Raw genomic sequence first — 15,419 nt, 5'->3', positions numbered from 1 at the left:
ATCATTTTTACCTTCAAAACCATTGTTTCTGAAGTCTGGATTTTTTTTTCCCTAAGATGTCAAACTGCTGCAAGTTGGCACAAGCAAACAATCAGAAGAAACAGCATTATCTATGCTAACATATTGCCATGGTACCACAGTAACTGAACACAGGAACATGTGAGGGGCAACCTTGGCTGCCTGCAAATGCAAAATAGACCTGTTCTTGCTTAAGCTTACATATTCTGGAAGAGGGTGAAAAAGACCCAAGGAAGTCCTTCACTAATTAAGAAATACTTTTTTTTCCTTTTATATTGCAAACAGAATACGGACAAAACAACTCTGCCTTACATGCAGTTTTCAATGCAATATGTTTGACAAAGGAGAAAGGACAACTACCTTTGTCATTATGATTATTAAAAATAAATGAAGTGGCAAGGTTATACCCAATTGACCTGTACCTCCCACTTACTGCCGCTATTTGTAGCCATGCAAAGTACATGGAGACCATTCTTGCCATTCTCAGTTTGAGATGTTTAACATTCAGCTAAGGCTGGGCAAAAGAAGGCCCAAGATGCATGGCCATGCGGAGTTAGGCTTCATGTGATCAGGGCTGTGCAGAGCACAGAGCCAGGCCACTAACTGAAACAACACTAATCAAAAAGAACAGGGAGAAACCTGTCATAGTAACAACATCACATGTTCCTTGATAATGTTGCAGTGGAAACCTCCTGCAGCATACTGTGCACTCCTTTGCATCTTTAAGAACGTAAAATGTAAATGCTCCAAGCCCTCAAAAAAAAAAGAATTGCCAACCCCCTCCTTTCTTCTTCCTGAAAAAAAAGAAACGCAAAGACACTTGGAAAATCTGGGCGACACAAAAATTTTAAGTATTTTAGCTGTTTTTTTTCTCTACCCAGAATTAATTTGATGAGGCTCACACCCAGTGAGAAATATGATTTGAAAATGATGTTTGATTTTGAAATTGTTGGAGTGCTAACAAAAATGTATTCTGCTTTGCAGGCAAAGGAAGGATTCACCCATCAAAAGAGACTAGCTGTCAGAGATGAAAGAGAGTAAAGAAATGGAGAGAGCCATTTTAAACATGTAAGACAAGACTTTCATCTAATACTGGACCATATGGGACAGTGCTATTAACCTCAGGAAAAAAACCTGACAGTACTGAAAAAGCAAAGAAAGATGAAGAAAAAAATGAGTAATTTGCCTTCAGTAACTTTTCTGATCTGTACTGATGTGCTTCAAAAAGTCTACATTTATCCTGGCTGCTTTTTCACCGGTAAGAGTTTTGCCATGAGTCCTCTACATCCTTACGAACATTAAAAAGCGTTGTTTGGGGTTTTCTGACAGTCTGTGTGTCCTTTCCCCACCCGCCTGCTAAAGGGAGTGCTGCGTGCGGCTCCCTGGTCAGAGCGCAACAGGGGAAGGCAGGTAGGACTCCTTTGCCTCGGACATCCCGGGTCGCAGGTTATACACACCCTTCTCTCCCTTCAGCAGTGTGTGACGCTGACTGACAGAAGAGTGTTAAAGACAGCCACTTCTGCACTCAGAATTATTTCTGCAGGTTGTATTACTTCCGCCCAACGGGCGCCTCCACGCTCCCTCTGCAGATCCACAAGCAAGTGCTCCCAGACCCTCCTTGGGAACGGTGTGTCTCATCGGTGCTGAAAAACCTCCCTCTGCGGGATTCACAACCTGCTCTCCACGACGCATTTGCAGACTAAATTGTCCTTGCTCTTTGCAAGTGCTTTCCGAACATCTAAGCTTTTTTATCTTTTTTTTTTTTTTTTGCTAAATGGATTACTTTTTATCTTGCCCATGGGGGACATGAAAAACAATCGCTCACAAGCCTCTTTGTGAGAGCCTTTTCCATGTTTAAGCTCCCTGTCAGCGTTCTGCTTCCCGTACCACAGCAGCCGGTTCTTCCAGCCCTTCGTGCCACAGGGCATCCGCCCGCTGCCTGCCCCGGCCGCTGAAACGCGCTGCCTGCCCACGGCGCGGGTCGAGGCTCGGCTGCGCGGGCCGCGGCGGCAGCGCCACCTCCGCGGCGCGCAGAGGCCGAAGCCGGCGAGGCGCCCGCGAGCGAGGCGCGCTGCCTTGGCCGTACCTGTCCTCGCCGGCGCGTCCCCCCGCGCCGAGCCCCGCCGTCCGCCCCCGCGCCGCCCCGACCCGGCGTCCCGCCGCGCGGAGCGGATTCCGCGCACTGGGGTGTTCAGTTTTTTCGCGGTGTGCGCGCCGGGTGTGCTTTTTCCTTAATTTTTGGAGGGAGGCAAAGGCACCCCCCCCGGCAAAAGGGGGGCGGGGGAGCCGCTCACCTGCGCCAGCGCCGGCGCGGGGCGGGGCGCGGGGGCGCCGCGGGGGGCCGCGCAGCGCAGCGCAGCGCGGCGGGGCGCGGGGCGGGCGGCGGAGGCGGGGCCGGCGCGGCGGGGCCGCCTGTACTCCGCAGCCCTCCCGCGGGGGCTCGGGCATCTCTGCGCGCCGGGCGGTGCGAGCGGCAGCCGGGCCGCGCTGCGCTGCGCTGCGCTCGGGGGGGCGGCATGGAGAGCGCGTACCTCGCCTGGGAGCTGGCGCACGCCGTGCTGCTGCTGAGCCTCTTCCCCGCAGGTGCGAGCCGCGGGCGGGCGCGGAGCCGCGCGGGGAAACTTCGGCGGCGAGCGCGGGCGGAGCCGCGGCGGGCTGCGGGCGGCCCCGCCGGGCTGCGCGGGGCTGCGCTGAGCGGCCGCGGGCGGCCTGCGCGGCGGGTGCCCGGCGTGGCCCCGCTCCGCCTCCGCGGGACGCGCCGCCGGGAAAACTCCTTTGTGTGCAGGCGGCGGCTGTCCGGAGAGCCCCCCCCCCCCCCCCCGGCTGCCTGGGCCGGGCTGTTTTGGCAATAAACTCTGAACCGCAGGTCCCCGCGGTTTGGTGCGCGTTAAACAGGCAGGGAGGCACCGCCGGCGGGTGCCCGGCGCCCCGCGAGGGGTGGGACCGGCCCGGGCGCGGAGCGGGCGCTGCGCGGCCCCTGCGCTTGCCTGGCGCAGGGCGGGCGGCTTTGGGTACGGCGCCGGGTGACTTCGAGCCCGGCTTTCGGGGTCGTCCTCGCGCTGCTTGGGGGGTTGGGAAGCACTTGGGGGCTGCGGGTGCCATAGGGAGATCGCCGCTAGTGTTGGCGGGAATGCACACGGGGCAGTTTGGACCAGTGCACCAAAATTTGCGAGTGGGTAACTTGAAAGGATGTCTTAACTACTTTTGTCTGAGAGAAAGCTAAGCATTAAGGGAAGCAGTGCACTTGCTCGGTGTTGTGGCTGCTGCCAGCAACAGAGAGGAGGCTTGGAGAGTGCTGCATGTGTGAGGAGGCAGCGGAGCGCTGTGCAAGTCTGGCCGTAGTTTTCCGGGTCTGGAAGCAAATAAAAGAAAAAAAAAAACCCTAACAGTAGTGACGATTTATGATTCTTTGTTGTAAGCACTTTACTTTGGCATGTGAGAGAGGGTGGTAGCTGATTAATTAACACTTTTGTTAATATTTTTGTTTTGGTAACATTTTTGTTTTGCTCCCTTTTGTTTTGATAAGCCCAACTAGAGTGTGATAAATTTGGGCTTTCCTGTTCAGAATATCCACACGTGTGGATATATTCACACATACCAGAATATCCCCAGAGTATCCAAATGCCAGTGCAGTAGTCACAGACATACAAAATTCTCCTGACATTGTGTTATTCCCTGAAATTTCCTAAAAAGTATATAAAGTGATTGATATCCACAAAATGTCTTTACTTCATACACTTCTTGCCCAGCATTTCAAGGTTCATCTTCCAGTTGGACTGTCGCTGAGAAAAGCCTGGGGAACAGGTCAGACTGCCAGCATCTCATGGAGGCCGCCAGATGCACGCTCTGGATTAGTGCAGGGAGCAAGGAGGTATGGGGAGGTGGGAACCCTTCAATCCTTCAGCTGAATCCAGGTTTGAAAACTTGCTTGTGGGAGGTGTTTCCCCTCAATGGCACATTAGACAAACTTGTGCTGACAAAAATTCATAGTGTAGTCGTAGTCATAAATGACTTTTGCAAAAGGCGAGTGTCTGCGAGTCCGTCCGTGTGTCGTCTGTGTGTCACGCAGGTGTAGGCATACTCAGGGCTCGCTTTGTGCTGGAGGGAGTGTTGGGAGGTGCCTGGCGTCCTGACAGGGGTGCAGGGCACGTCGGAAGCAGCCGGTCGGGCAGAGCCCGCTTTGCTGGGCTGGGCTGTTCTGGAGCCAGTTTGACCCCGTGTCACTTTTGGGATTGCTGCAGTGCAGACGCTTGGACTGGGTGATCTCCTTGCGGCCCCATTCAGACCTGTCCTGTATCTTGTTTATTCATATACAAGTTTATATTAACTATCTTTTTTGGCCTTTAGTCAAGGGCTTTTCCCTTTGGTTGCAAATAGGGAAGGAGGGTGTAGAAAACAGAGCTTAATGTAACTTGTTGGAGAGCAACCCATTCTTGTCTGTCCCCAGCCCCTTCCCGCTTTTTCTTGCATCCGAGCACATGCTTGCACTTCTCCTTCTGTTTTGGGGTTGCCAAGTGCTCCTTTGATGGCATACTCTGGAATAAGCTTTTTCTCCCTGCTTTTTCCCTGTGCTCCCCTGAGGCTCACCCTGTCCCCTGCCCCAGTGCTCTGTCAGGGTCTCTGCAGTGTTTTCACCCTGCAGCCAGGGCTGCTTGGCTTCTCCGCGAGCTGCAGAGTAGTGGGAGGCTCTCCCTCTGCCCAGGGGCAGCATGTCTGTTTTCATGCTTCCCAGTACCTGCCAGCCGGGAGGGAGGAAGATTGAAGGAGGAAGATTGAACTTGATAACGATTCTGATTGCTGTTGCTGAGCTGCTGTCTTGACCCCTCCAACCATGTGAATATCCTGCCCCCCCCCCCCCCCCCCCCCGTTTGTCGTGTTGGGCCTCCTTGGTCTGCCTGTCCCTGTCGTCTCCTGCCTCTTTTCCTCCCTCCCTCCCCTGCAGCCGTGTGGATTCTCCTGCGCATAAATGCGGCCCAAGGCCACTGCCAGGAGCAGAATGGAAATGTCAAAGATTGTTCAATACTTGACTCTCTTCCTTCCGTTACAACTGGGGAGCTTTTCTGAGCGAGCGCGTAAGTGATTTTCTTCAGACTTTATAATAAAGAATGTGATAAATTTGGCAAGGAGTGCGATTCACATTTGCATCCAGCTCAAGTACTCTTCGTGGAGATGGGAGGCATTTCCATGCGCTCCAACAGAGAGCCTCTCACTGACAGATCAGCCCAGCTGTTATAGCGTTTGGTCGCGCTGGCTCGCCATGGGCTTCTCATTTCACTTCAGCGCTCTCGGAGAGCTGTTGGTGGTTGGTGAAACAACACCACTTCTTTGCAGGTGCAGAGATTGAGTGAAGGATCTTGAATCACCTCGCACAGGGACACGCCGCAGTACTCAGGTGCAATCAGCACGGATATATCTTAACCACATGTCAGTGCGAGCCAGTGGCAAAGGCTCGGGCAGATCTTAGGTGTCACATCCGAGTCGGTGTTTCTCGTTGCACAACTTGTCCTTTTCTCTCTCTGATCTGTTGTTAGAGACTCTAATGACACCTCTAGTTTTTTTGCATTTCATGCTGCTGTATTGTTACCAATAATTCTTTGTTAGTGAAAGCTATTCAAAAGAATTTAAGGCAAATCTGTAATTGTCAAACTAAATACCAAATATTATGTGTTTGTATTTTGAAGGCAAGTTTCTTTCTAGCCTGAACTTACAGTAAACACTGGAGGAGTTGGAAGGTAAGGAATAACATATTGTGGACAAAGCAAGAACAACACAGCATCAGAGAGTTTTAACAACATATATGTTTATGTGCAGTACATGACAGCCAATCCAGTCTGATACTGGTCTTGTAAAAGAGAGACAGTAATTGCTCAAGGTTAAGCTACTTTTCAGCTGTCTTTTTTCCTCTCTGTCCCTGAAGATAAATGCCATTACAGAGATCAACCGTTGCACATTGTCTTGCTCTGTGTGTGTTACACACACATTATTGTACAGATGTTGTTTTCTTTTTCTTTTAATGTAGTACAAACATCTTCCAGGATTTTGACTCATTTCCTTAAGTCTCTTTCAGATGTTTAAAGAATGGCTGGAGGAAATGAGGTCTAATATCCTAATGCATTACATTTACTGTAAGTGCCTTCTCACTTTAAGTGAAAACATTTGCTTTTTTGTAATTTGTGAATGTCCTTCTGAATCTTCCTCTGCACAAGAAATAAGCTGCTTTTGCTTCTCTCCATCAGAAACGCAGGTGCCCTGGCTGAGTCTCTTCAGTCTTATTGGGACTTTAGGTGTTCATTGTAACCTTACATAAAAAGGGAGATCTAATGCTAAAGGCCAAGCATATTAGAAAGTGGTGACCCAAATTTCGGTGTGCTGTATGTTTTGGACATTTATTAAAGAAAAATTGAAGAGAATGCACATACAAATTACTAGGACTTGATATAAAGAGAATTTTGTGAATTATTACTCTTCTATATTACTTTACTGTAGAAGTATTGCACTTTGCTTTTTAAATGATTTTTAGGAAACTAGAAGGGATTTTCTGAAAGGTGCATGGCCTTCAATGAAACCTGCAAACAGTCATAAATGAACGTAATTTTACACATATGGGTAGTTTCATTGGCTTGTTGCCAAACATAATGGCAACTGAAGTATGTTTGTCCACTGGCCAAGATTGCTGCAGTTAGTGATAAAAGCGTAAGAGGAATGTAAACATCTCTGTTTGAAGAGAGAACGCAGCTCTCATTTTGTAGGTTATACCAATTAGAAAGCACAGTAAATGTTAATCTCTTAGTGGATTTGCTCTTGAGGATTGTATTGGTTTATTCTAGAAACATAGGTTTTCAGATACACCTTTAAATGGATTTTTAATGGTCTTTTTAATGTCACAGCAGAAATTTTCGTACAGCATGTATGGCTCTTGGTCATGTTACCTTTTACAATGAACAGGCATGTAAATGATAGAAAAGTTTCCATTACTGCTAACATGCTGTACAACTCTGTGTTGCTCTCTGCATAATCAGTCCTGGAGATTTTAACTAAAATGAAGCATCATTTAGTAACGTGATCAGCTGTATGGTTCTGTGGTTGGGGTTTGGCAGCATTAAATATCTATGATTTTAAATATCATCGGGGAGCTGAGTTCATAATCATGTAATGTAACTATTAAGTATCTGATACTGAGAAGAATTCAGTAGTCAACTAGGCACCGACAGTTGTAGAGCTGAGTGATAACGAGGCTACATAGGCTGATTTAAGCTAAGAAGAGAGACATCTTGTTTGTTTTTATAGAACGGTGGAAAGGAAGTTAGAAAGTCAGACAGGTGCATCCCCAGTATTAAGTTTTTTGGAAGCCTGACAAATGCCAGGTTAGTCCTACTTTTCCTTTTCTTCCCCCCAGTTCTACTCGTGCTAGGTGACCATGCTCTTCCTGCCAGGGAGTACACTTTTAAAGAACAGCTTTGTGCAAAAGCCACATTGGAAAAAGAAATCCTGCTAAGTGGTTCTGCAAGAAACCTCACAGATATCCTCCTGTCATTCAGAACCTGTCCTTGGATGTTGTAGAGGGGGGAAAAAGGCCTGAATTAACTCTAAAATAGTCAGGAATGTTTTAACTATTCACACAGATAGACCATTCAGAAATCATTATCTAGGTTCCTGCTGGACAGTAGCATTAAAAACTTGCACTTGGCTTTCTTAATCTGTTTTTTGTTCAGAAGTCAATGGGTGCGCCCACATCACACATTGAAGCTTTTGTCTGTAGTTCAGAGGACTGGAAACATGCTTCTTTGCTGAATGAAATCTGACTTTCTCCAAGGTTTGCCTGGTTCCAGCAGCTGGGTCTCTGAGAAACAGGGCAAGCGTTAGGAAGCTCCCGCAAAGCTGTGAGAGTAAGGCTAGGGGAGACCTGCAAAGGTCGTCTAGTCACCTGGTCCCTAACGGGGCCAGACATAAAGGACTTTCTCAAGTTGATTTTTGTTTAAGCTGTTCTAGAACAGACTTAGGATAGAGATTCTGCCACCCATTTTTTTAGTGCTTAACTAATTATTAAAGTTCAGAAGTTGCTTCTGACAGCTAAGCTAATCTCCCTTGCTATTGCTTAATTCCCTTCTTTTTTGCCCTCCTCTGGGGCATAGAGTGAATAGGTGATCACCATCCTCTTTATAACAGCATTTCACATATTGAAAACTAACACCACATCTTTGACTTCTCTTTTTTGTGCTGAACAAAAAATGCGCTAGGCAGTGCTGTCAGTCTTTTCTCCTGGGGCGTCTTTTGTAACTCTTCCTTCTCTTGTTGTTCTCATCCCTCACCAGCTTGTTTGCGTCTCCCCCAGATATGATGTGCAAAATTGACACCTGACTCCAGATGAGAAGCTTAGTGCTGCCAGATCGAACAAAATAGGTGCCTCCCTGTGTAGTGTGACTCAGTTTGATTCAAAGCGTTTAAAATCCGATTTTAATCAGGGTTTAAATCAGCCAACAGTAAGCCTCATTTTAACTGTTTTGCATTTATACTTAATGATTTAGTAAAGAAAGATTTAACCTCCTTTATTACCATTGAGACAGAGTTTTAATTAAATATAGCCTTTCCACTTAGTGTTATACTTAGTTTGATTAATCACTGTGCATGTATTTAAGCAATTATGTAGCTTATTATATATACACTTCTTCTGATTCTTCATGTGTTTGTTTTAGTATGAAAATAGAAAGTGTTGACAGTTCTTATGTATTGGATAATTAATTTTTTACTTATGATTTGCATTGATTAAAATGAAGGAACCTGGAATTCTGAAGTGTTCTGTTAGATAAATAGCACCGCATAGAAGGTAGCCAGTTCAGAAGAAAAAACTTATTGAGAAATATCTTGAAATAAAGAATTAATGTCTGAAAGGCCTATCTATAGTCAAAACTAGTGGTATCTAGTCACCATGCTGCAAAAATTTTAGAACTAATAGATCTCATCCTCTTTTATCAAATTTTTATTCTTAGAATGAAAAAGGAAAGCAACATTCATGTTTTTCAACTCCTGATCAGTATCTCTCCTTTGAATGGACTAGTTATTTAATTGAATTGTACTGAATGAACTGAAATGAAGAAGGTATTTTCTCTGCACCTGCTAGGAGACTCCAGATGGCAAAAGCTGCTTTATTGCTGCAGCACAACCTGAATAGAAGTGCTCACCTCCTGATTTCCATGAATTTAGTTATTTGATTATCTTTAAAGCATTGGCAGCAAATGTTCTGCTTGAGTGGTATTTTGCATTTACATTTTTAATGATTACATGAGCTGTAAGCTTTAATTTATGTTATTGTATTTTCAAATTTAATTTTGAATATTTTTATTTTTAAAAAGGAAAATATGCTTAAGTTATAAAAATACTCCATTTTTACTTTTAATGTAATCCTAAATTAAATATGCATTTTATGTGCTGTACTTACCTGCCATGGTTCTGTTCACATGTCTGAGAACTGTAGATGTTCTTTTGCTCTAGCACCATATTGTTGACATGTTCCGTTTTTCTGCTTGGTGACTGCCAAATTCTTTACTTTTGCTGCCGAACTATTTGCTATTTTATATAGCATGGAAGTGCTTTCTATGCCTGGATGAGCATAACTTTTTACCTTTGAAAAGAAAATGTGTTATCTTCGACGAAATAAAAGCTTCCTCCCTGAAGTGGTTCATTGTAACACAAGCTGTTGAAGTTTCCTATTCCATAGCACATCTGACTTCCAGCTATTATACATAAAATTGCTGACTTTGCAATAATGCTAACACCATCATACCTATGTAGGATTTGGCGTATGCAGCGCGGTAAAAGAGGTCAAACTGAAGGAGCAGAAGTAAGCTCTGTATTTCTGGTCTCCTCCCGTAAGCTAGATACCATCATACAAGATGCTGCAGTGGACCTCCCTGCTTAGGCAGTATTCAGCCTGTGCCCACAACAGGATGCCCTCTCTCATCTATCCGTGAATCTTTCCTGGGGTAGTAAGAATAACTTTTTTGGTAAGCTGCTACCTGTGTATGTGCCGGGTATGTGCAATTCATGATAGGGCTGTGGTAAAAACTAGGAAATAAGGTACAGTTTGCAAGCAAAATACATAAATGGCTCGTTGGGACTTCTGCTGACACTGGAGAGAAGTTAAATGGCAAGTTATGTATCTCCTTTTAAGATGCATACAGAAAAACAGATTGTCAGAAACACATGCAAAACTTTTGTCTTCGAGGTGCATCCAAGACAGAGGTTTTCACCGATCTCGCTGGGTTTTGGCATGACTGCAGAGGACTAGCTTTGTTCACCCTGGGAGTCTGAAGAACCTGCATATGAATCTTTCCTAGTCACAGTATTGCAGAAATATCTCTTGTGCGTAGTTTCAGAAAATAGGTCTCCATTAAAAACACATTTATTAGATTTGTTACTCTCTATAAGACTTAATGCTTTTACAAGAATTTTGTAACAACATTCTAATTAGCAGCAAACCTTGTGCAGTATTTTGAGAATGCAAATCTAACTTACTGCAGGCTAACTAAAATTGACTGAATGGATAATATAAATTTATATGGGCAAATATGGAAATACTCAAAAACTTACTGCCATGTGGATGCATTACATGTGATTGCAATGACTTTTATTTCAGTAATAGAGCTATGTAAATGCCTTAGCTACCTTATTACTAGAACCTTATTACCAAATTCTCATGAATCTGTCAGTCCTTTCAGTGAGGGAGAAAGAATACAAAGTAATATGTATATAAAAGATAACTGTACCTTCTTCCAAGATTTGGTGAATGTGTTTATTATCTTAATCTGAAAGTCTTATTTATTGCTGTAATCTTCTAGGAAAAAGTACTGAACTAAATATCTAGATAAAGTAAAAAGCACTGCTCCTCTTTGTGGTATTTAATGTGGTCCATCAAAGAGCAATGATAACATAATTATGCAATTATTGGTATATTTTCCCCCCTGGAGGCCTTATGTAGATGATTACTAGTGCACCTTTTAATGAAATTGCTACTATTTGATAAAATTGCTGCCAAGATTTGAAATAATTATAATTTGCATTGCCAAAAATCTTACATCTCCTTCCTCAGTTGAGCCGTTTTCAAATAGACATTAGTTCAGATGGCAAAACAATTCACTTTTCTCCAGTTTTCTCATTTATCTTCATTAAAACTACCTTTTTACTGAATTTCAGAAAAAATACTTTCAAGCCCCTGTTAATCATTACAACCAACATCCTTTTAAAATGGAAGTGAAAAGATACTGCACTTTTTAATGTAAATGTCGCCAAAGAGAAGTGAGAAGGAAGAGCCATTAAAGCAGTAGACAAGATGAATGACAGCTGAATTTGAATATACTGTGCATTAGCACACTTTTTCATCCCTTTAATTTGTTCTCTATATTTGCTTTATATTTTGTTTATGTATGTCTGCAACAGCTGCAAAAACTAGTTGTGGGGACAACAGGTTAATAAGCAATTTGGGAAATTTGAAGGAAAAAGAAAATAATTCTGCAGGAGTAAGGATCAGTCTAAAAGACTTACAAAATCTCAAAGCTGGCGAGTATTGTAGCAGCAGTTACTCTTGTGCAAATACTACATATAGGCATGTATATGCATACATATTTTTCCATACTGTATGTTTTTCTTTGAATAAGAATTAGCAGTTATTGTTTTAAGCTCAGACCATATTTGAGTAAAAAAAACCCAAAAACTTTTAGATCAGTCATGCTTTGGGTCTTGTTTTGTTCGTTAACACATTGCTTGTAAATTCCTTCTGTGGTGGTAAGTTTTGGTGGAAGGAACCATAATGTATCAACATGCTGCAATATAATGAACTGTGCATCTGGAATATGTTGCTGCTTGTAGTGCTTCATAGTGTATATAATGCTCTTTCAAAAAAGAAAAAAACCCAAACCATGACTTCCCAGAAAAAGAAGATACAGAAAGGTATCATATCCAACCAAGGAAAACAGCATGGGTTTTAATCCTGTTAGGATTGTTTAGTATGTGTTCTAAACCAGAATGGTATTTAGCTACATGCTTGCTTTTGAGAAAATGCCTTTGTAGCAGAGTAAGTCATGTCAGTCAGAAAGGACAAGGTTCTTGGTAGACAGACTGTTCGCATGGCTTGAGTTTCCTTGCTCCAGCAAGGAGAAACACAGCAGCTTGGGGAAAAGGCTTTTAGGTCTTCTCTCTCTCTGGAAGTTACAGCTCCTTCCTCCAGCGTTTTCCCCTGAGTAAAGGACGTCTACCTGAGTTTTGCACGTAAAGCCAGCTCTGACATATTTGTTTTACAGGCCCTATGCAGAATCTTGTCTGTTATGCCCGCTTGTGAAATCAGCCGAGTATTATTAGCAAATTGCTACAGCAAGACCTGCTGGCTCCCACCCACCAATAGGGGATCATCTAGGGTGCTCATGCTTGTTGTCCTCCCTGAAAAATCCCGTGAATGTTTCTCTTAGAGCGTGGGATCTGCTGGGCACTAGTGAACTGCCTGGATTTGCCCAGTCCTGCGTTGCCACCTGGCTCGGATGCTGACTGTTTCTGCTTCACCACATCTCATTTGGAAGGGTGCATAACCCCTCTTCAGGTGTCTCCTCAGCAGTGTTAGTTGTCTGAGCCATTTTGTCCTTTGGACTTCTTGCTGTAGCTCCCAGCAAGAATGCATGTTGTTCCCTGTTTTCTCTGGAAAGGGCAAATATCAAGTGCTTATTACTTGTCTTGTGGCGTGCCCTCCCGGGGCATGAGCTGCTTAGTGAGGCAGGTCTGTGTAAGAGCACTCCGTAACTGTGGAGTTGAAGCCTTCTCGTGGAACATCACCACCAGCGGCATGGCGCAACAGGGGTGTCCCACAGCCGCAGTGCAGCTCCAGCTGTCTCTGTGGTTCCCCATGTTCAGGCCTCCACGGGAGACAAAGAAACCCTTTGTTGCAGGCGCCTTCACTTCCTCTCTTGAGTGCTATGGGTGGGAGCAGGCTGGCTCCACACTTGCTCTCTGTGTTGGGAGACACCTGGTTCTCCTTTACGCTGTGTACAGAGGAGGTAGATTTGGCTGCTGCCTTTGGGCACTGGGCTGCTGAGCTTGTGCCTGCTGCTGCCCCGGTTGTGCTTGCCTTCCGAACCAGGTTCGAGAGGGGGAGTTGTGTCAGGAGGCAGTGATTGCCAGCATCGCGGCTTGGTAGACGTCATCCCGTTGTTTTCTGCTTAGGAACTTAGAGCCTTTGAGAATTCAAAACTTCGGCGCAAGTATTAGTACAGGAGCTTGGGAGTACTGCATTCCTCCTTGAAATACACACATTATTTAAGAGAGGCGGTTGGTCAGCAGATGGCACCGAGTCTGTTAGATGAGTTAGAAAACAAAACACTTAGTTCTGCAGGGAAGCCTAATCAGTTCGGCTCCTACAGTACGCGCTTGGTGACTGTTAAGTTATTTTGCAGTCTCCGAAAGGAAGTTGGGGCAGAGGGGCAGGTCAGCATTTCTGTCAACATGGAGGTATGGTGTTCATATATGCTGAGCATCTGTGATGCTTGTGGATGATAATCCTGTCTTTAGTCTTCTGCTAAAGTGCGTCTGTGTTTTTGAGGAAGACACTAGTGTGGGTGTTGGCAAGGATGGTTTCTTTTGCAAAGTAAGCGGCTATACTGCTAGCCTTATTTTTCCCCTCAGCATAGCTGAAGTGCTACATGATGTAGCTTTCAGATCAGATTATTTAAAATTGACATTTGCCATTGCTAAACTTTTCATCTAGCATAAGGGAGAGTGTCTGTTCAGCGAAGTGGAACAAAGCAAGTAAGCATTATGATAGCATCTCTCCTTTGAAAAATCTGGGAGATTATGTACATCAAAGCGAATTAAAATTGCGTCAGTGTGGCTAAAATGTGAGGTTTACACTTTATTTTTTTCCTTGGGGCATAAAATGGGAGGACAAAGAAAATCTAATTGAAAAAGTCCTAAATTCAGCTTTAGTCGTAACACGTATCAAGTGCATAGTGCCTGTAACAAGAGACAGAGTTTGTAAGGGAAGGTAATATTCTTCAATTAGAGCAACTAATACTGCAAAGAAAAACAGGCAAGCTTTTGGCTACAACTTCTGCATTTGTGTAAAAGAAGCAGCTTTTGCTTCTGCTCTTTTTTCAAACCTGCAGGAGACTCGTGTGTCTGAAAACATGTTCAATTTTTTCAGCAGTACTGGGTATGCTAAAAGAGGATATTACCTCCCTGCAAGCCATGCCTTGCTGATATCCCTAATCCACTGCGTCTACAGCAGTACCACTACTTTAACTGATAAAGCATATCTCTTGTTTCTGCTCTCTTATGTTGTTATAGATGAGAAACTGAAAAATGTGGTGAGTAAGGTCTGTGTGATATCCCTTGAAATGAAGTCAGTGCCCAGAATGAATAGGGACTGAAACCCAAGCAGTCTCTCTGGTTGCATCCAGTCACCACAACCTTAACACGAAAGTCACAGATATTTTGACCTGTAAGTTTAGCTCCTAAGTGGCCTCATCATGGAAAAACATCAACTGGTTCAGTGCTCATAAATCCAGGACTGATAATTTGGAAACGATGGTCAGGGAATTGTTTTCGCTGTATAGGATTAGTATCGTTTCCATGGGGGCTGTTGATCACTATCAAGGTCATGGAGAACAACAGGAGGAAGAGGCTCGCAGGCGAATGCTGTGCTCTTCAAGGGCAGCCCAGCAGCACGTTGTGCTGGGAGAAGGGAATTACTCTTGTTGGGTAGCAGTGAACCTGCTGGCAGATCACTGCTGGTCCCCTGGGCTTGGCAGAGAAAGGGGCATTGGGAGCCCAGGTGCAGTAATCTTCATACCTCTGTCCAGGTTTGTCTTTTGATTTTGCACTGGAGGTGGAGCTGCTTTTTAGGGTGGCCCTTGAAGGCCTTGAGATGAGGGAAGCATCTGCTTTTAGTATGCTGGCAGTGCTGGTGACGTAGCTGCTTCTGGTTTCCTTGGTGTCCGGGAGTTTTCGATGGGGGTCGGGTGTGGGAGGTGGGAAGCCCTCGCCACCGCACTGCATGGGGGCAGGCAGCAGGTGGGCACGCGGCCACCACGCAGCCCCGCAACGTCCCACGGTCTGTGCCACGCCGGTCTGGTGCGTCGGTGGAAGGGCAGGACGTCCAGACCTGTATGCGGGGCCCTTCAAGCAAAAAGAGAGCATGCTGGTAGGGAAAGAAATAGGGGTCTTAACAAGGAGGTTTTTCCACACGGTAGCTGTACTGTGAAGCTGAATTGTGCTCCTTTCTTGGTAGGTGTTTGGGATAGGTTTAACGTGGAAGGGGGCTGGATAAAGCATAGCTTTAAGTCAGCTCTGAAAGCAATCTGTTGTGTTATCACCAGCTTCTTGTTCCTTTTAATGTTTAGCCAAGAGTTGAAAAAGGAAACAGC

General features: G+C 45.0%; 1 protein-coding gene across 1 annotated transcript in view; it reads left to right on the top strand.

The window, feature by feature from the left end:
* Positions 1-2,434: 2,434 nt before the first annotated feature.
* The window catches only part of KIT (KIT proto-oncogene, receptor tyrosine kinase), a 57,955-nt gene continuing 44,970 nt past the window's right edge, over positions 2,435-15,419 (top strand). The window contains exon 1 of the mRNA XM_064511146.1: positions 2,435-2,601. Within this exon, the coding sequence (XP_064367216.1) occupies positions 2,535-2,601 (67 nt within the window). The 5' untranslated portion in view covers positions 2,435-2,534. The remainder of the gene's footprint in view (positions 2,602-15,419) is intronic.

This window comes from Dromaius novaehollandiae, chromosome 4, assembly GCF_036370855.1.
Source record: "Dromaius novaehollandiae isolate bDroNov1 chromosome 4, bDroNov1.hap1, whole genome shotgun sequence".
Lineage (NCBI taxonomy): Eukaryota > Metazoa > Chordata > Aves > Casuariiformes > Dromaiidae > Dromaius > Dromaius novaehollandiae.
This window is presented reverse-complemented; position numbering and strand designations above follow the sequence as displayed.